The 21,868-nt window shown below is 33.5% G+C and overlaps 1 protein-coding gene across 2 annotated transcripts in view; it reads left to right on the plus strand.

Annotated features, from left to right (window-relative positions):
• The window catches only part of BLTP3B (bridge-like lipid transfer protein family member 3B), a 77,138-nt gene that overhangs the window by 45,433 nt on the left and 9,837 nt on the right, over positions 1 to 21,868 (plus strand). For both annotated transcript variants that reach the window (XM_019732111.3, XM_019732112.3), the window contains 8 exons: positions 878 to 1,019; positions 4,704 to 4,897; positions 6,227 to 7,725; positions 8,056 to 8,231; positions 11,521 to 11,663; positions 12,356 to 12,506; positions 15,741 to 15,994; positions 16,663 to 16,771. In XM_019732111.3, coding sequence (XP_019587670.3) covers positions 878 to 1,019; positions 4,704 to 4,897; positions 6,227 to 7,725; positions 8,056 to 8,231; positions 11,521 to 11,663; positions 12,356 to 12,506; positions 15,741 to 15,994; positions 16,663 to 16,771 — 2,668 coding nt within the window. The remainder of the gene's footprint in view (positions 1 to 877; positions 1,020 to 4,703; positions 4,898 to 6,226; positions 7,726 to 8,055; positions 8,232 to 11,520; positions 11,664 to 12,355; positions 12,507 to 15,740; positions 15,995 to 16,662; positions 16,772 to 21,868) is intronic.

Here is a 21,868-nt window from a genome sequence, read left to right on the forward strand (position 1 = left end):
AAAAAATAAAAGTAATAGGAAGAAAATAAAATAGTATGTTTATTCCATTTTGAGTAACTTTTTAATTATTAAAGGAAAAACGGGAATAAGCTGCTGTCTATTAAAATCACTTGACACTTTGAGTTGGAAAGGATTTGTTTCCATATATGCAGAGAAATGCTTCTTAATTAGATAATGTAAGGAACTGACTTAAATTTATAAAGACTGTACAAACAATCAAAAGATATCATTAGCAATCTACACAAATGGAAACAAACCGTTGAAAAGCATTCCACTTTATATGAGAAATATACACGTTTGCTGAATGAGTGAGAAAAGTTAAAATAACCTCAAGATACATCCCTGGATCTACTAAACAAGCATAAATAAATGAAATTGATAAAACTCTATTGGTTGAACTTTGGTAAGTTAGTATGTACGTTTTTAATATAAATAATCTCTTTTGGTTGGAGAGTGAAAAAATATAACAAGAACCTTAAAATTAATAGTCTTTTATACAGTACATAGTGGAGAAGCATTTTAGTCTTGAGAACTTGGATCTGTGTCCAGACTCTACCATTTACTTATTTTATTATCTTATAGAAATATTCTATGTTATTTTAATGCTAAAAATAATAATTTTGCAGAGGATGTTGTACAGATTTAATTTTGTAATTGATAAGAATCCAAAGAGATTATAGTTTTCTGAATAGTTGATTGGTATTATTTAAAAATAATTTAATGTGAAGTTTAATATATAGTAAACTTTCATTGAAAATTAACCATTAATAAATGATTGGAAGTAGTTTTAAAAGTTTGAAATGATGTCTATGTTGCATACATTCTTTGGAAAGGGCTTTATTCAGTGTTACTTCAGTAAACTTATTTATGTTTTCAGGTCTCTACAGCAGAACAATATCGTTCTTCCCCCAAAAGTATGATTTCTTGCAATAAAAAATCCCTGTATCTTCCACAAGAAATGTCAGCTGTCTATATAGAATTCACCGAATATTACTATCCAGATGGCAAGGATTTTCCAAGTAAGAGTTTCCTATTTTGTAATTATTTGTCCATTACTTGGAAAATTGTTTTTTTTTTCCTTGCTAACATTTTCAATTTTATAAATGTGAAAACAGAAACAAAGGTCTATTGTTCTTTACTTTTGTTACTTCTGTGTAGTATACTGTAACTCTAGTATAGCATTTTTACATGTTATTATTTGTTCATGTGTTTTCTCTCACTAGTTTGTAGCATACTTGATGTCAGGAATTGTGTAGGATTCATGTGTCATTTTATCCTTGAGCTTTGACTCATTTTTGTACTCAGTAACTGTTTGTTTAATGAAAGTTAGATTATTTGTAGAATAAGGTCATTTTTTTCCTTTAGTGAAACTCTATTTATATTTCTGCTATATAAAAATCTATATTTCATTGAAAAATTAATAATGAAGTTATCCTTTTAGGTACAGAGAATTTTTTGGGCTAGTTTTTAATGCCCATATGTGTACCTTGGACAACTTCTGGCACTTGTCTTTAGTTAGAAACATTGAATTACATGAAGTTTTATTTGCAAGCTACTTTATCTACCTAAAGTTAAAATGATTATAATTTGTGTTCTTTGAATATTAAAATTATTTGTTATTGTCTCAGTTCATCAAGGAGTCCTTTAAAGTAAAATTTGCCTTTGTTTATGTGGTACCTTTTTCATTACTGTAGTTGAAAATCATAGTTAAGGAAAATGTTTAAATGAAATAGGATATGTTACTGGAAGAAAAACATTTTATGTCCTCTCTTTAAAAGTGGAACTCCAAGATAGTTTGACCTACTTTACCCATTTGTTTAATATTGACTTTGTATAGGTTCTTAGTTTCAGAAGGGAATTTCTGATGCTCATGCCTTTGTTTATAAATAAAAAGAAGGTAACCTGGAAATTACTTTGGAGAATTAGATATCGAGCTATTTTATCTCTTTAATTTTTGTTTGTGCCAAACTTGTGGGATCTAGTCTTCAACATTTTTATGCTTTTCAACAGTCTTTGGTATATTTCTCATTTGTTTGTTTTCTTCTACTTTCCTGACTAAAACAATGAGAAAATTAAGATAGGTTAAGACATGTGATCAGTACCTTATAAACAGTAAAATGACACAGCTAAAACTCAAGCATGGGTCTTCTAAATTGAAATTCATTGTTTTCAACCCCCACTGTTTCCCTAGCCATTTCTCTATAATTAGGTAATCCTATTTTTTTCAGCCTTCTCCCACATACCTCTCCCCAACAAATTATTTTCCTTAAATAATGCATCATTGAGCTAGAAATTTTTCTCTTTTAGTGAGGACTGGTTTCCTGGATTTCTGACTTTTAATCAAGGTTTATTTCTATCAGTTTTGTTAATGTGTGCCAAAGGAATAATAATCCCATTCTATAATCTATACTTATTTTCCTGATAAAAATATAAAATTCCTTCCCAGCAGTTTAAGGCTTTACCACCTAGATACCTAGGAGAGGAATCGCTAGATTATGTTTAACAGGTTTTAATTTAAATTTTTATTATGGAAAAATTTACAATATATGCAAAAGTAAAGAGGGTAGTATATTGAATCACCAAGTATAAGGATCCATTTTCAGTCCTCATGTTTCATCTCTCTGTTAAATAAGTGATCCAACTTTAAAACCATATAACTTTTTAAATAATTGTAAATGTAATATGTTCATTATATTGAAAAGAAAATGCCAAAAATAGAAAATGGTCCATGAGCCTACAATTTAGAGACAATGCTAAAACATAAGTGTATTAGTTTGCTAGGGCCGCCATAATAAAGAACCATAGATGGGGTGGTTTAAACAAAAGAAATTTATTTCTTCACAGTTCTGGAGGCTAGACGTTCTAAATCAAAGTGTCAATATGGTTGTTTCCTCAGAGGCCTCTCCTTGGCTTATAGATAGCATCTTCTCACGTGGTCTTTCCTCGGTGTGTGTCTGTTTCCTGATCTCCTCTTCTTGTGACACCTGTCATATTGGACTAGGACCTGTTCATATGAACTCATTTTTACCATAATTGCCTCTTCGAAAGTTCTGTCTCCATAAACAGTCACATTCTGAGATACTGGAGGTTAGAACTTCAGCATATTCGTTTTGAGGGGACACAGTTCAGACCCTAGCAACAAATATAGTGTTAGTCCTGTTTTTAATGTATGTGTTTTTTTAACGTATTTGATTTACAACCTGTTCTTTTCCTTTAATGATGTGAGAACATTCCAGGTTTCTACAAATTCATTTTAAATGTCTTTAGTAGCTACATAAATAATCTATTTCATAAGTAGATCCCTGTTAGAAACTGCATATAGATCTTTCTACTGCTTAGTGTACCAGGTTTCTTCCTTTCTCCCAGAGCTGCATTCATGGTTCTTTCCTTCTGTGCTCTAGTCTTGCGGACTACATTTGCTCGCTAGTCTTCTCTGTGGCTGCCGTCATCACTTAATCTATACCTGAGATCCCTCTCCATCCTTCCCTTCCCGAGTGTGACGTGATCTCCTCAGCACTTCATTCCTGGCTAGTCCCAAAGACAAGCACCTTTACATCCCAATTGAATGTCTCTGTTGGAGCTTGAATTACAATTTTTCTACTTTCATGTCTGTCTTGTGTAATAGTCTATGAATTTTTTAAGGAAATGGACCATGCCCAATTTTTTTTCGTGCCCTGTTTGTTTTCTTTCTTATTCTTTTTGCTTAATACTACACAAAATACAGTTGGCATTCAATGAATCTTTTGCTGAGAGTGAATGAATGAATGAATGAATGAACGAATGAATGAAAGCAAAAGAAATCCTATTCAGAACATTGTACAATGCTGTCTCAACTGGTATCCCACACCTTGAGCTTATTTTCCTTAATATAGTTTAAAGGTTCTAGATATGCATACTGTTCCCTTTCATAGAAGTAAATAGGTCTGAATTTTTGGAATAAAATACCTTCATTAGACGCTCTGAAAATGGTATTAGCTTTTATGATACAAATATGTATATGTGGATTTCACAAAGTGATGTGTACTGTAATTATACATATTAGTTTAACATATATTAGCACTAAAACATTTATCCAACCCCTAAGCATTGTGATATTTTGGAGGAGCTATGTAAAGGAGTGTATTCATTTGATTATTTAAGAGGTATTTGAGTTTTTACTTTGCACCAAGCACTATTCTAGGTATAGGAGTAAGTGGAGAATAAAACTATACATGATCCTTCTTCTCAAGGAAGATCTGCCTAGTTTACCACTTCCATAAGAAATTAGTCATTAGATGTGATTCTCTCATTTTAAAGGATTCAGATTAAGATTTGGGTAGTAAAAGTCCTTACAGAAATAAGACATTAAGGACTACCACTTTGATGTGATACTTCATCAAGAAGGTAAGGGTTTTTTGAAGTTTGCTTCTTGGTGACAGTACCATTAGGAAAAGAAATCTAAAGAGTACGTCCTATTTATACAGTTTGTTTTAGAATAACTTGTATATTTTTCAGTTAGCGAAACAGAGAAAAATGTTTTTTGTCTATCTAAATTTGTTTACTCTCATCCACACGTGTCACTTTAATTTTGTAAATAACATCTGAAAAATTTTTTACCTTAATTAAAAAAGAATAAAACTTGTTAAAAATGTCTTTTCTGTTTTCAGGGAAGATTGAGAACTATCTGTTCATTAAAAATCTTTTAAAAATTTTTTTCTCCACAGTTCCATCTCCCAACCTTTATAGCCAGCTGAATGCACTACAGTTTACTGTGGATGAAAGAAGTATTCTATGGTTAAATCAATTTCTGTTGGATTTAAAACAGAGTCTTAATCAATTTATGGCTGTATACAAGTTGAATGACAATTCAAAATCTGATGAGCATGTTGATATTCGAGTTGATGGCTTAATGCTAAAGGTACCATATAAACAAGTGGCTATGAGAACAAAACTATTTTTACAGAAGAAGAGTTAACACCGTTATATTTCCAGGTTGTAAGAGGGATGCTGAAATATAAATCACCTTCATGGCAATCTTAATTTTGATTTTGAAATTTCAGTTTTAATTTTGATTTTCAATTATAGGAGTGTTGAGATTTTTTCCTACTTCTTTCTCTACCTTCCTTTTATTTTGTTTTTTTCATTGCTCATCCATTTGACAGTAAGCAGAAGTAAAATTTAAATCAGTCATTTTTTTTCCTACTTCTTACCAGAGCTGAAAAAATTTTTCTTTTAAGGAGGGTAAATAATACAGTGATGTTTTTAAGTTATATCTGGGTTTTGTTTGTTCACATTCATTCTATTAATATTCAACAAGAATAGAAAATTCCTTTATATTATAGCCAGGTAGTTGATAATTTGAATACCATGGATATTTAAACTTTAAAGGAGGGAAATTTTAAAAAATAAGTTAAGTGTAGTAAATAGGATAAGACTTGGCGTGGATGAAAATTTCATTTGCTAGATCTGTTGCTGGTAGACTAAATTTATATACTTAATTTCTCTGTAAAATGAGGTTAATAATATTCAACAATTGCATTGCAGAAATGTTTTAAAGATATCTCAGAGATCCTATAATATTCACTGTAGAGACACATTTTATAACATTTACAATTATAATTTAAGATACAGTTATATAATCTTTACATTTTCTGAGTAGCAGTTTTAAAACCAGTCACTTTGAACTCTTTGATGTGAATATTTTAAGAAATGGGGTTAATTATTTCTGGAAAGTTATTTTAGTAAATAATTGGACCTTTACTCTTAAATTAATTTTCTTAATAGTTTTCTCCCAGAAAAGGGATTCTAATGACATCTGTCTAGTCATTCCATTTACTCATTTTTCCAAACTGCTTGGGTTTAAAATATCCTAATAAAAAATTCCCTTTTTTAAACTTGGCACCTTCTTATATATAGTCAAGGCATAGTAAGCATTTGATAGTACTGATTTAATTCAATTTTGTTCTTTTTATTTTGTGATATGTTGTATGCAAATATATATGTATGTTATATACATTATTTATTATGTTTGTTTTTTTAAGTTGTTCTTTTCTTAGTGGTTAATCTTTTAAGTCCCTTTCATTCAGTTTAATAAAAAGATTTGGGGGAGAGAGTTAGTGTTTTATGTCTGGATAGGGAAGTGGGGGGATGTCAAAAAGAATTCCTGAGCTAAGTCATGTTCTTGATGATGTTATCTTCAAGACAAATGGATTTGTGAGTTAGACTTGATGGGTGTTTTCTCTTCCAGCTCGTCATTCCTTCTGGAATGAAACCTGAACGCCATGAAGATCAGCCGTGTGCAGTCTCTATTCAGAGCTCTGAAGTGACTGCTACAAATACTAGGCACTGTCCCAACTGTCGTCATTCTGACCTGGAAGCTTTGTTCCAAGACTTCAAAGATTGTGATTTTTTCAGTAAAACATTTACCAGCTTCCCCAAATCTGGTGAGAATTTTAATCTTTTGCATCCAATCTTCCAGAGACATGCTCACGAGCAAGATACCAAAATGCATGAAGTTTATAAAGGAAATATTACTCCCAAGTTGAATAAATACACTCTTAAAACTTCGGCTGCCACGGATGTTTGGGCTGTGTACTTTTCTCAATTTTGGATAGATTATGAAGGGATGAAAAGTGGAAAAGGAAGGCCAATAAGTTTTGTAGACTCTTTCCCTCTTTCCATCTGGATTTGTCAACCAACGAAGTATGCACTGTCACAAAAAGAGCGACAGACTTGTAATCAAGTAACTCTAAATACATCACAGAGTGAATCTAGTGACCTGACTGGCCGACTGAAGCGGAAAAAGCTCCTGAAGGACTATTACAGTACCGAGTCTGAGCCTTTGACAAATAGTCAGAAACCTTCTTCAGACACATTTTTAAGGTTTTCCTCTTCATCATCTGATGCAGATATTCACGTCCTGGTTCACCTTCATAAACATGTCAGTATGCAGATCAATCACTACCAGTATCTGCTCCTGCTTTTCCTCCAAGAGTCACTTATTCTGCTTTCCGAGAACTTAAGGAAAGATGTAGAAGCTGTGACCGGCAGTCCTGCTAGTCAAGCCTCCATTTGCATTGGAGTTTTACTTAAAAGTGCAGAAGTGGCTCTTTTGCTACATCCGGTGGATCACGCAAATACTCTTAAGTCTCCTGTTTCTGAAAGTGTGACCCCAATGGTTCCTGATTATTTGCCTTCAGAAAACGGAGAATTCTTGTCTTCAAAAAGAAAACAAGTTAGTAGAGGTATAAATCAAATTAGAAGTGTAACTGTTAATCATATGTCAGACAACAGATCTATGAGTGTTGACCTTAGCCATGTCCCTCTGAAGGATCCTTTGCTGTTTAAATCAGCCAGTGATACAAATCTGCAAAAAGGCATTTCTTTTCTGGATTATTTATCAGATAAAAATTTAGGGAAAATAAGTGAAGATGAAAGTAGTGGAATTATTTGCAAAAGTGGTTCACAAGAAATTGGATCAGAAACAAGTGACAAAAAGGATTTATCTTATACAAATTCAAATAGAATCTTAAATTCCAGAGAAGATGCAAGTGTGTTGTCATTTGATAACGAGGGTTCTCAAAACATGCTTTCAAATAGTTCAACTAGTAAAGGAAATGAAACCACAGAGTCGATCTTTAAAGCTGAAGATTTGCTTCCAGAAACAGCTTCACTCTCTGAGAACGTGGACATCTGTAAAGAAGAAGCACCCCCAGTTAGAACACTTAAGTCCCAGTCATCTTTAAGGTAACAACATAGTATTGGAATTTGGGGTTCTTTTGTTTTGCTGTGTGTGTGCGTGCATGTGTGTGTGTGTGCGTGCGTGTGTGTGTACATGTATGTGAACATATTCTGTTTTTGGACAGAAAATGTCATGCCAAAATCCGCCATTGTTAGATTTAATACTTGGAAAGGTAGTTTTTTCAATCTATGAGAACACTGAGTGTATGTTTGTAAAATATAATTTAAAAACTTGTAGCTACTATATACATATTTTTATTTTGTTAGACGTAATTTTTAGAAATAATTTCTTTTCCTTATATGTGATGATTTTCTAATAATTTTGTTTGTGAACAGTGGAAAGCCTAAGGAACGGTGCCCACCCAACCTGGTTCCACTCTGTGCTTCCTATAAGAGCATGAAAAGAAGCTCTTCACAGACCTCACTGGACACCATTTCACTTGACAGCATGACATTGGAAGAACAGTTGTTAGAAAGTGATGGAAGTGATAGTCGTATATTTTGGGAAAAAGGTAAAGCAGTACAGTTTAAGAATTTATATTTTATATACATACATATCTTAGAATTGATGTTTAAGTATTTTTAGTTATATTCAATAATATACAGCCCCCAAAATACTTATTTATACACACATACATGCATAATACAAAGAGCATTGTACCTAACTTTCTAATAGTGGTTCCAGAGCTTCTTTTTAACAGATATTGCTTTCTTTTTGTGGCTGACATCCAGCAATTATTTGTATACAGTCATTTAGGTCATAAAACAGAGAACATTAAGGCTCCAAGCCTCGCTCATAGAGGCTCCTATATCTGGAGTTTTGACTACTGGCCTTAATTAGCATGATAGATTCTCAATTATGTGGTCCTAGGACTAGAATTTTTTCAAACTGGATCTACTGATTCCCAGGATTCTCTCACATGATTATACATGATGGAACTACATGATTGCCTGATTTTATTCGGGGGCAAATAATGCCGCGATAAAGACCAGTAGGAATGGCTTAGAATTGGATGCATCCCCACCACACTGGGGACTTTGTGAACAGGAATAAAAGCATGGGCCATAGCCAGAGAGTAAGAGAGCAGAGACACATACAGATTACTTTGTGTATGAAAGATAATAAGCCTATTGACACAGTTGAAAACAGCTCAGGTAAGGAAAGACTCATAGCTTCAGAAACTGAAGCTTAGAGAAATTAGTATACAGTCGGGAAGTAATAGAGGCAGATTTGGAACTCAGCTAGTCTGAGTCAGGAGCCTAAGCTTTTAACCAACCAGTCTGCTATGCTAGCTCCCCAGAGTTGGGAAATGATTGCCACATGTAAACAAAAAGCCCTGATCTAACCCCAGTCAGTATAGGCAATTCAGCAATCTCCTTTCCGGCATACTCTACCAGCTAAATGTAGAGGAGATACTGATAGGGTCATAAAAATATATTCTGTATTCACAGATAGCTCTATTGCCTAGTTCCTCTGTTCCCTTTATGGTTTAATAGCCTACCTTAACAGATGATTTCTGTTTTGTGAACAAAATATCCTTCAAAAACAGTGTTCCTGTAGAAGATATCCCTACTTACTCTCAAAAAGCATCAGCAATTTTCTTATTATTTCTAAAAATTAAATAATAAAAATGATTGCCACTCAATTTGGAAAATATAGACAACAGCAATTTGGAAAATAAAATGACCCCGAACTTCCACAATTTAGAACTATAATTTATTCTGTGAATTTGTATATATATCCATATATATGTATTTGGTGTCATATTACATTTATGGTTTTCTTTTTATCACATGTAAGCATTTTCTAATGTTATTTAAACTCCTTTGAAAATGTTTTTAAAGTCTGTATTAAACTGTCATAAGAATGTACCATAATCTTTTAATCATTTCTCTGATATTGGATGTTTAGATTGTTTATAGTTTTTACAGTTATACAAATGCTATAATTAATATCATTGTTCATAAATTTTGTCTGCATTTCTAATTACTGTCTTAGAATAGATTCCAGCAGTAGACTAATTTTTAAGATCCTGAAAAATATCAAGGCATTGATTGTGTGTGTAACATTTAAATGATATACTCTTATGACTATATAGTCCTAATTCTTCTGAACTGTAATGATTTTATGTCAGAGGAATTGTTTTTCATTTGGAAGACTCTAGTTTTCTGTTTTTTTTTGTTTTAATTTTATAAGAAATATATGGATATGCTCTCATTGTAAAAAAAATCAGATATTTTGAAAATATCTAGAGTAAAAAATGAAGGTATCACTTTAAACCACCCTTACTCTGCCCTCGATACAATTCCCCACTCCAGAAATAACTACCATCAACTTTTGGTATATGCATATACTGTATACTTCCAGACTTTTTGTATGTATTTTTATATACATATGTGTACATTTTTATATATATGTATATGTATATATATACACGCACACACAATAGCATAAGAAACATGTATACAAGGGCAAAAAAAAGTAACATGTATACAAACAGATTAACTTACACGTGTATGTATATGTGCGTATAGATTTCTGCATATATATACATATTTATGAGCAAACAAACATAAAACTGGACGACCATTCCACCACAGGCTCCTAACTAGTCTCCCCGTTTTTATTTTTCTCAATTTTCGGTTCATTCTTCATTCCATAGGCAGAATACTCTTTATAAAATAAATACTATTGTGTCGATTTCCATTTTAATCCTGACAACTTCTCACTGCTGTAAGGCTAATAAGTTGAACAACTTTGACATTTCTGACAATGTTCTGTGTACTGTGGCCCCAGCTTACCTTTTCTGCTATTGACCCATGTGCTTACTACACTCCGGATGTGCTATAGTATATTTCAGTCTTCTGTTTCTTCATGGTGACAAACTTTTTTCCACGTCAGAGTCTTTATACCTGTGCATTGAATGCCCTTTTTTCTTTCTGTTTACATTAGCTTAACCCATGACTATGTTAGGAACTCCTTGTGAAATGTGAGTTTACTATCTCCTCATACTCGTACCACAGTTGCATTTATGTACATCTTCCCTGGTCCTAAAAATTATTTTATTCATTCTTGCAGTAGATAATTTATTGATCACCTACTATGTTGCTAGGCACTGGGTGAGAAGCTGATTATATGGTAGTAAATATAATGAAGACATTGATGCGTGTTTTGTATGTCTTTGGCTTTTCTAATCTAATTTTTCTAGTAATTTAGTTTTACAGTATTTTTTTAAAGTATTGATCTGTGACAGACACAAAAATTTTAAAAAATTGTCTTTTAGCACAGAGAATTTGAGAAATACTGAAATATGGCACATTGAGAAATTAAGGCAGGTAGAAAAAGACAGAAAATGATTATTACACTGGTGATAGTGGCATTAACTTCACATAGAAGATAGTTAGGAGTTCCGAGAGCATACTGTAAAGAAAAATTAAGTGATCAGACTGGGATGGTTCAATGTAGGATAGAGTAGGGGGTTCAAGCTGGTTGAGCAGGAACCTGCTGGTTAGACCAGCACCAGGCCCACAGTGGGGAGAACACAGGTGTGGTCAGCTGGGGTAGATTTCTTTTCAGACTGTCTTAAGTTTAGGGCTTTAGTATCTCTAACATTTTATTGTGAGAAGTTATTCTTATTTCTAACTAATCACAGTTTAATTTTTCTTTGTTTTGTCTCTTAAACAAGGCAATGCTTAAGAAAGGGTTAAAGAGATAGTCCATTTTGGTTAGATAAATGTGATATTTTTGGATCATGTGTAAAACTGATTTTAATTTATTCGTTCATTTTTGCATTATTTCAGGTATTAAAAAGAATTCAACTACAAATTTTCAGAGCCCAACAGGTAGTGCAAATGCCAGTGCAAACCTACAGAATTATGGTGAAACCTCCCCAGATGCCATGAGTACAAATTCAGAGGGTGCTCAAGAAAATCATAACGACCTGGTAATCATTTCAGAGAGATTCTATGAAGAGAAATGCGACCAACTTTATCTCATTCAATATGTACACATTTTAAGACATTAATATATGAAATGAATTGACTTGGATTGTGGATGATTGATTCACTTTGCTCTTTCTACTCTTGAAAATTCTTACCTGTTAGTGAATTTTCTCTGAATTATACTTAAAAAAATACTTTTTTTCAAATTGAGAAAGGGTGGTTCTATCTTTTTCCTGTCTTTTATTTTTCGACCTTTATTTTTTTTTAGTTCCATTTAAAAACATTCTGAAAACTTTTGACGGTAAGGATGGTAATCAGTTCCTTTGAGGGGCTGTCTACAAAACAAATACATTATTGGTTTATTTAAGCCCTCTTCACCCAGTGAGATAATCTATAAATGACTTAGGAAATATGTTCAGCTTTTAGTGAAAATAATTTTGGTAATTAATTATATGGAAATGTCATATTATTAGTCTTTGTGCTGTAAAATAATTTTTCTCTTGACTGAATAAGAAGAGAGGAAGCTGAAGTTTGTCATTATACTATATTAACTACATTTTGTTAATCACAGTATATATTTGGTTTATTAGGCCACAATTGTATTTTTAGAGGGGATAGTAGTTTCCTGTGTCATTTTTAAAATTTTGATTTAAATTACTTAGTATACTAATATTATTTATTCAATCATTATTAGATGTCAGTTGTGGTGTTTAAGATTACTGGTGTTAATGGGGAAATTGACATCCGAGGGGAAGATACAGAAATCTGTCTTCAAGTGGACCAAGTTACACCAGATGAGTTAGGCAATATCAACCTTCGGCATTACCTTTCTAATCGTCCAGTAGGTAAGACTTTAATATGATTTAAACATTTTTTTTATATACATATGACTCATCAGCAGTTTTATCTTTGATATAAATTAACTCAAGGAAATTGCATTTATTTAGAATAGTGCAAAGATTTATTCTTTTAGATCACCTTATTGCTGCTATATTGATTAAGTTATTAGAAATATAATCTGTTGAAGATGTACTTTGTAATTTCTTTTTGTTTCTGCTGCTGTAAGTTCCATCTTTTACTTTTTAAAAAAATAAAAAAAGTATCCATCTTTGAGATAATCTGTCTGAGAAACTGACCTCTTTCTGTTTGAAAAGAATGATACAGTAATCCTGGGAGGTCAAACTTAGTTCCACACTAGAATAAATGTCAATTTCTATATTCCATTTTTTTTCTTAAACATTTACTGAGTCTCTACCTCAGAAATAAGTCATCTACAGTTGATTTAGTACCTGTTCTACAAATGTGTTTTGAATGAAAGTGAGAGACACTTTCATGGTCTTATATATCTCTTGGTCTTACTTGGGTCTTTAGATCTCTTTCTCAGCTTTACTTCCCATTATTCTTTTATTTTTTACTCAACCAACCTGGTGTACTTACTCCCTATGTTGGAATTTGTCTTGTACGTTCCTGTCTCTGTATTCTTATTTGCTTGTCATTACTAGTTAGAATTGTTCATTCCCTTCCAAGGTATCTCTTGATTCTCCTTTTCAGTGAACCCTTCTCCATAACCTGATGTGACCCCTTATCATTTTTGGATACTTTTTCTTGGTATTTGGAAAAATCATGTATCCTGTTCTTATGGTCCTTCATTTCAAGATCAATACCTTCACTTGGACGTAGAGGAATACAAGCAACAAACATGCAGTGCATGAATAGAAAAACACATCAAATCATCCCTTTTGCAAAGTTTATATAAAGTTATAATTCATGGTGTTCAGTCATTTGAAGAAATGAGTTTATTAGAATAGTTACACTAAGACATTAAAATGACAATATTCAATTTTTAAACTCTTTTAAAAAGTAATATTTTTCTTTGCTATATATATACAGAGTGCTATATCTGATACATAACATATTGAAATGTTCCATTTTTCTATAAACCAGCATCATGGAAAACAGTTGGCTCCTTTCTTTATTCTATGGGTAGGCTTTGCAGTTTACAATATATCTGCTAAAAAAAATTCAAGTAGCAAGTATAAATCTTGCTATTAATATTAGCAAGTAAAATCTTAATAGCATGCAAAAGGGTAGAAGCTAAGTATATAGTTGGGAAGGTTTCAGCATGAACAAAAAAAAAAGAGATTAAACATAAAATTTCAAAACCTAGACCCTGTTTCATACCCAACCCAAACACTCTTCAAATTGTACAGTCAGGTTATTTCCAGTTGCGCAATTATATTTTTGCTTTATAGCTCACTTAGTACCATATCCTATTGTTTTATATTGATCTGACTAAAAACATTTTGAAATGCTCTGTATGTATGGGTTCATAGTCAGTGCTATCTAATACCTTATTTTTTCCTGCAACTGTCTTAGTTGTTTGTTTGAAGGATTTTAAAAAGGAAAGAAAAACAAGAAGAAAGGAGGGAAAGGAAAGGAAAAGAAAGGAGGAAGGTGAAAAGGGATAAATTGAAAAGAGAAAAAAAAGCTTTAGCTTGAACATTTCAAACATTAATTAATGAGCCATACGAACAAAGATTGTATATGATCGCTTTTGTTTGTTTTTGTTTTTCTATAATGCATGGATTGTGGATTCCTTTAATAGGAAGACCTAAGTATAATAGTTCCATGGCATAAGACGTAATAGGGAGGAGTGGTTTTTGACTAATAAAATTTTTGTTTTATCTCTGCTCCAAGTAAACACTCTTTTTGTTTAAAATTATTTCTTGCTCTCAGGTCTCTGGAGTATGTGTCTGGGGGGGGGGGTGTGTGTGTGTGTGTGTGTGTGTGTGTGTGTGTGTGTAGATATGTAGATATATAGATAGATAAAAGACTAAAATCACATTTAATAAGTTGTTTCTAATTGCTCTTAATTGTTAAATAGACAATTTAATTAACTTGTTTTTCTTGATATAGGAAAAAACCACTAACATATCTAAGTATGTATTCATATGCAGGCTGAGAGAAAATAAACATTTTTCCATCATGAACTGTTGGGGTATTCTTAGGACCCAGTGGACAGATAACTACAACCTCAATAACAGAGACTCAACTTTCCCTTTCTAGAACAATCAGTTTGTTTTTAACTCATGGGTTCTTTGAAATGTGAAACTGATTGTATTTTTCTCTTTGCTGCTAGGAAGGTCATTCTCGGTCTACCTTTGGCACCAATTTAGATAATGTATTTGAGTTATTAACCTTACTACCTATCTTTACCTTTTCTATCCTTATTTTTCTATTGCTTACTTAATTTTTATCTGATTATGCCACGTGCATGTTGCCTTTTATTCTTTTTGGAGCTAGGTAATATAAAATAAACAAAATGTTACCTACCATGAGGGCTAATTTACTTCAGTGGTTCCACTAAGAACTTTATTTTAAATTAGCTATTTTATGGGTTCTTCATTGAAATTTTAAAATTTGTTTTTAAACTCAAGTATTTATATTTCTGTAAACAACCTTAAGTTTTTTTCTGGAACAAGGCTAAGGCGTGTGTGTGTGTGTGTGTGTGTGTGTGTGTGTGTGTGTGTAAATCCATCCATATCCATCCTTTGGTATAATTTCAGTTTTAAGGTTGTCTTCTAATAGAAACATTTTAATGAGGTCTTCTCTATTTAGTTTTCCAATTTTTTAATACCCAGTTTTACTGAAGAAGGTGCAAAATGTCAGGCTTTTGTTACTTCTTGAGAAATGGTTTAAGAGTCACTTTAAATGCCATAACTGTTTCTTTGTTACAGTTATCCATGATATTGCAAATTTATAGATGAGTACATAGCCAGACACACACTTAAGTATCTGAGGTATGCATGATATCGAATTTCTATCATGGCATGTTTTCATATGTTACTAAAAAATAGAAAATATAAACAAGTCAACATTGCAGTAGAAGGTAAAAATTAGGGTGTGTATTGTATGTTGTAAATGTACTATAAATGTAATTTAAATTAAGGATAAATATTAAAACTTTATTATTGCTTTAACATGGTACAAAGTGCCAATAACCTCTGATGACAAATAATCGAGAGTGACATTTTTTAGTAGCCACAAAGTTACCATTTTTATTTGTTGTTTCTCCATAGGTTCTGATCATAAAGCTGTCAGTCACTCCAAATCTTGTCCTGAGATTACTCTAAGATTTGAAAGTGGGCCTGGTGCTGTAATACACTCTTTGCTTGCAGAAAAAAATGGATTTCTGCAATGCCATATAGAAAACTTTAGCACTGAGTTTCTTACATCTTCTCTTACGAATATTCAACATTTTTTGGACGATGAAACTGTTGCATCAGTGATGCCAATGAAGATACAAGTTTGTAACACACAGATAAACTTAAAAGTATGTTAATAAATACTTTTATGTTTTCATGTTATAAATGTTTACTTTGCCTACATGGACTTTAATTCATGTCTAAGAATATGCCTTCTCTATGATACATACTCTGTCAGCATTTATTGAAATAAATTTGTTGGTCTTTGTGGTGAATGATGTAGAGACCCTTCCTAGAAATTAGAAAACATCAAAATAGAATGGGCAGTTTCCTCTCTCTATCAACTAGAAAATGTAAAAATGTATTTTTTTCCTGGCATCTGTGGTATTTAATTTCAGTATTACAGACTCTCTCCAAGCCAGAAAAATCCACCCATATTCAAATAGACAGAAAGAAATAATTCCAATATGCACTGCAAATGATGATTATCAGGATATTATTATTTCTGGGTCTAAGAATTGATCAGTCTCGATGTGACCTCTTCTATCCATAGTTATAGGGGTTCTGTTCAGCTAGTCTTCATATGATTCTTGAGGTTGATTGTTCTATAATTGAACTGTACTTTTAATGAGATCATGGGAGGTGACAGGCACGGTGTTTACCTTTTCCACCATCTTTTTCCAATATATTTCTAACTCATTAAAAATATGATTGTAGTAATGTTTAAGAAAATAATATTTTAATTTTATCATTTACTTTAATAACAACATGCTGATAGTATTTCTCTTTCCTGTAGGATGACAGTCCTCGTAGTAGTACAGTGTCCCGTGAGCCAGCGACTGTAACCGTTCATATTGATCATCTTGTGGTGGAGAGAAATGATGATGGCTCTTTTCATATCAGAGGTATATATGAAAACAATTTAAATGAGCACCTACTGAAATTTGAAATGATGTACATTCTGATTCTTTCCCCTCATACTTATTATTTAATTTATATGTATGAACATATGAAGTACGAAATGATTGAGGGACACTTTCAGTACTTTGTAATAAAATATTACCTATGTATGGATCTCTACCTCAGAAATAACTCATCTACGGTTGATTTAGTACCTGTCCTACAAAATGTGTTTTGAATGGAAGTGAGAGACGCTTTCATGGTCTTATATATCTCTTGGTCTTACTTGGGTCTTTAGATCTCTTTCTCAGCTTTACTTCCCACTGTTCTTTTATTTTTACTCAACCAACCTGGTGTACTTACTCCCTATGTTGGAATTTGTCTTGTACGTTCCCATCTCTGCATTCTTATTTGCTTGTCATTACTCATTAGAATTGTTCATTCCCTTCCAAGGTATCTCTAGCTTCTCCTTTTCAGTGAACCCTTCTCCATAACCTGATGTGACCCCTTATAATTTTTGGATACTTACTCTTCGTACATCAGTTACTTACAGTATATTGCTGTGCATTTAATTCTTCTTTAATGTTTGTATCTTCATTCTAACAAGATTTTTAAGGTCTCTGAGGCTTATATCTTACAAGGTAGTGTGGAGTAATGGAAAGCACTTGAGTCAGTAGACTTGGGTGTTCTAGTCCTCACTTTATTAGTAGCCACTTGAGGGTGAAATATGAGGGACTGATGTATGCTTCTATTTCATCTATCAAAACCTCATGAAATGGCATAAAATGTTAAAAGAAAATAAAGTTATAACAGTGCTACAAATGAAAAATAAATATCATGAGTGGGTCAGAAATTCTAAATCAAGCAACCAGAGGCAAACCCAGAAAAATCTGTAGCTATCAACCCACAAAAGACAGGACTGTTGCTCGGGTAGCAGCAGTTTGTAGGGAACTCTTAACTGAAGAATATTCCCCTCTGGAGTTTGAGATCAACTAGAGCAAACGTAGAAGTCAGGCCAACAAGGATCAAAATGTCAGCTTCATTATGATAAAAGCTCAGGTGGAGAAGATAGCTTAAGTGTGAGAAGATAGGTTTATTCTATGGCTCTTTCTCCCAAATGCTTTAGATACCAAAACTGCAAGTCTGTCTTAGAAAAAGCAGAACCAGAACAGACTGCACCCTTTTTGCAGGCAATGCTTATACCAAAGTCAGAAAACACTGAAACACACACATATACTTCCTATTTCTAAACTCATTAATCAGATAAGTTATACCGTCTGCCTTGTGCAGAAGTGAGAAGGGGAACCACGAGAGCCCAGGAGAACTACTCTAGGAAAAAACTGAAATCCTCTTACATTACTGGGATTGTAAAATGGTGTGGGTGTTTTGGAAACAGTTTGGCAGTAACTCAGAAAGTTAAATAATTATTTATGACCCAGCCATTCTACTCAAGAAGACCACCCAAAAGAAATAAAAACATAGGTCCATGTAAAAACTTGTGCACAAATGTTGACAGCAACAGTATTCATAGTCAAACAGTGGAGAATCGAAATATAATGCTATGAATGAACAAAGAAAATGAGGTATATCCAAACAACGGAATATTATTCAGCATGAAAAAAATGAAATAGTGATAGATGTTATAATACGGAAACTTTAACTACATTGTGCTAAATGAAAGAAGCCCATCATGAAAGATCACATGTTATATGATTCCATTTATATGAAATGTCCAGAATAGGCAACTCCATAGAGACAGAAACTAAGTTAGTGGTTGCCTAGGAGTGGGGGGAGAGAGGAATTGGAAAGGAAGGAGAAGAGACTACTAGGTACAGTGGTTTTTGAGGGTGATGAAAACGTTCTGAGTATGCTAAAAACCATTGGATTGTACACTTCGAATGAATGGGGCGTATGAATTATCATTCAATAATGCTGTTAAAAAATGAAAGTATAATTTTAGAACCATGAAAGATCTGGGGAACCAGGCTCAAGGCTTACCTTCAGTATTCACGTCCTCAAATCACAGTATAGTGTAATCTGGTATGATGGGAAAAATTGCTACTCAACACTGGGCAAGTTGATTTTATAGTTTGTACCACGGTCATTATAGATTCGTAAAATCAACTTTACCACAACTGCTGCAGCCAGTATTATTTCAGGTTTTATGCTAGAAACTTGAATTTGCAGCTGCTGTCACTGTTGCTGCCCTCCAAAAGGAGAAAGAGTCATCTTCCTTCCCTTCTTTTATGATTGGTATCTGAGGGAAATCAAGGGTGAATGCAGTTTGATTGGCATTATCTCAGTCACATGCATGGAAAAGAATATGGAAAATTGAGTAGTAGTTTCCCACATTTATTGAAGGGAACAAATTTTACTCCACAAAGAACTCATAAAAATATGAAATTCTTCACGTATTGGCAGGGATTCTGATGGTGGATGGCCAAAATAAATGACAAAATACCTACTTCAAAAATCAACACAGTAAGAGACAAGTAAATGAATAATACAGTTGATGCTAAGGAAAAGTAGAGACTTTTAAAGAAATGTAATTACTGGGGCAGGCCCGGTGGCTCAGGCAGTTGGAGCTCCGTGCTGTTAATTCCGAAGGCTGCCGGTTTGATTCCCACATGGGCCAGTGCGCTCTCAACCCAAGGTTGCCAGTTCAATTCCTCTGAATCCCGCAAGGGATGGTGGGCTGCGCCCCCTGCAATTAGCAACTGGCAACTGGACCTGGAGCTCAGCTGTGCCCTCCACAACTAAGACTAAAAGGACAATAACTTAAAGCTGAACAGCACCCTCCACAACTAAGATTGAAAGGACAACAACTTGACTTGGAATAAAAGTCCTGAAAGTACATACTGTACCCCAATAAAGTCCTGTTCCTCTTCCCCAATAAAATCTAAAAAAAAAGAAATGTAATTACTGTCCTCAGACAGATGATAGGATTTTGAACTAATAAAACAGAAACAAGCTCTTGTGGAAATAACCAGTTAGAAATCTTTGAAAATTAAAAGCTTGATCTTTGAAGTATAAAAAATAATAGCTCACCGAAAATCCATCAGCTGTAACTTTTCAAGAGATACCCAGAGTATAACCTTTCCCCACCATCTGTAACACTAGCCCTTTGAATTATTATAGTCAGCTTGAATTATGAGTCACTTCCTAAGTCCTGTGTTGTCTTCTGCCTTTGCTTTACTACACTCTGCTTTCAGCCCAGCAACCTGAATGCCATTTAAAAAATGTAATTCATGGTGTCACTTCTCAGCTAAAGACCCTCCACTGGCTTCCTTTCTCACTGTAGAAACATAGGTCCTTGCAGAGGCCTGTAAAGTTTCTCATGGTCTTGCTCTTTGCTGTTCTCTTAACTATCTCCTGTTATTCTGCCCCTTACATCATCCACTCCTGCTACTTTGGCCTTCTTGCTGTTCTTGAACATGGCAAGCATACTTCTGTCTCAGGGCCTTTTTACGTGCTTTTCCCTCTGCTTGGAATACTCTTCCCTCAGATATCCACATGCCTCTCACTTCATCACTTTCTGCAAGAGTCAGCGCAAATCTCCCCCTTAACAGAGAAATTTTCATCCATCATTCCTCATCCCCAGCAGCTCCCTTTCTCCCTACCCCTGATTTATTGTTCTCAATAGGTGCTTAACACCTTTTGATATGCTATATTCTTTTTTGTTTGTTAACTAGAATGTAAATTAGATGAGAGCAGGTGTTCATTTGGTACGCTGCTATTCCAATCTCCTAAAACAGTGTCTGGTACCTAGTAGAGGTTCAAAAAAATACTTGTTGAATGACTGGGTGAATAAAGACAGCTTAAAAACAGAGTGGATGCAGCTGAAGATTGAATAGTTGATCTAGAACAACAATGTCTACTAGAACTTCCAGCTGTCATGGAAAAGGTCTGTAATCTATAATGAAGTGGCTGTTGAGCACTTGACATGTGGATAAGTGCTGCTGAGGAACTGAATTTTTAATTTTCCTCGATTTGTAATCAATTTAAATAGCCACATGTTGCTAATGGTTACTGTTTTGGATGGCAGATATAGAAGACAGAACAAAGGGTATTCTACAAAAAAAAAAACCAGGAGGAAAAAATGTTTAAAACATTGAGACAAACTACTAACAATTGTCACCACAATATACTTTAATTAAAAAACAACAACAAAAAAACATTGAGACAGCCATCAAGAAAAATACAATAGGGAAAGTGTGAAAGAAAAATAGAGAGGCAAAGAAGCTCCAAGGTCTGTAGCTCTAGGAAAACACAGTTCAGTGTGCGGGGGTATCTTGGGCCATAGGAACAGGGAAAGACGTCTAGGGGAAGTGAATCTTTAAAGATACTGAAGTGTATTGATGGGTGGGGAGAGCATCTGCGTAGTAGGAAAACATATCTTTTTTTTGACTCATGGTGTTGAGGTGGCCCTTCACAAAAAACAAAAACAAAAACATTGAGACATGAAGAATAGAGCTGGAAATGACAACATATTTCTAAAGGGGGTTCCAGAAAGAGAGAGAATAGAATAAAAGGAAAGAGGAAAAATAAATAATAAAACGTACCACATTTGAAGTAAGAAACAAGTATTCAAGTTGATGAGCCGACCAGGTCCATCTGGGGAAAAATAATTCTTCCCCAGAAATCTTGGTCAAATTTCTCAATACAAAGGTATAAAGAGAAAAGTCCTAAAATCTGGAGAGAAAAGGCAAACGGATGAGAATAAGATTTGCATCAGACTTTCCATTGGCAACACTGGATACTAAAAGATAGTTAAGTAACATCTTCAAAGTTCTGTGGGAAAATAGTTTTGAACCTCAACTGTTATTTTTAAAGGCAAAAATAAAGAATTTATTTTTCCTTTTTTATTATTTTTATTTTTCAGTTATACTGATATTCAATATTATTTTATGAGTATGTTTCATTTTGTAAGAAAATGGCTGGACCATTTTGTATTCTCACTAGCAATGAATGAGACTTCCTGTTACTCCATATCCTTGCCAGAATTTGGTGTTGTCAATGTTTTTGATTTTGGCCATCCTAAATAGATGTGTAGAGGTATGTAGTTCTAATTTGTATTTCCCTGATAACATAATTTAGAGCAT

The sequence above is a fragment of the Rhinolophus sinicus genome, chromosome 1, assembly GCF_057876585.1.
Source record: "Rhinolophus sinicus isolate RSI-liver-muscle chromosome 1, RSI-T2T, whole genome shotgun sequence".
NCBI lineage: Eukaryota > Metazoa > Chordata > Mammalia > Chiroptera > Rhinolophidae > Rhinolophus > Rhinolophus sinicus.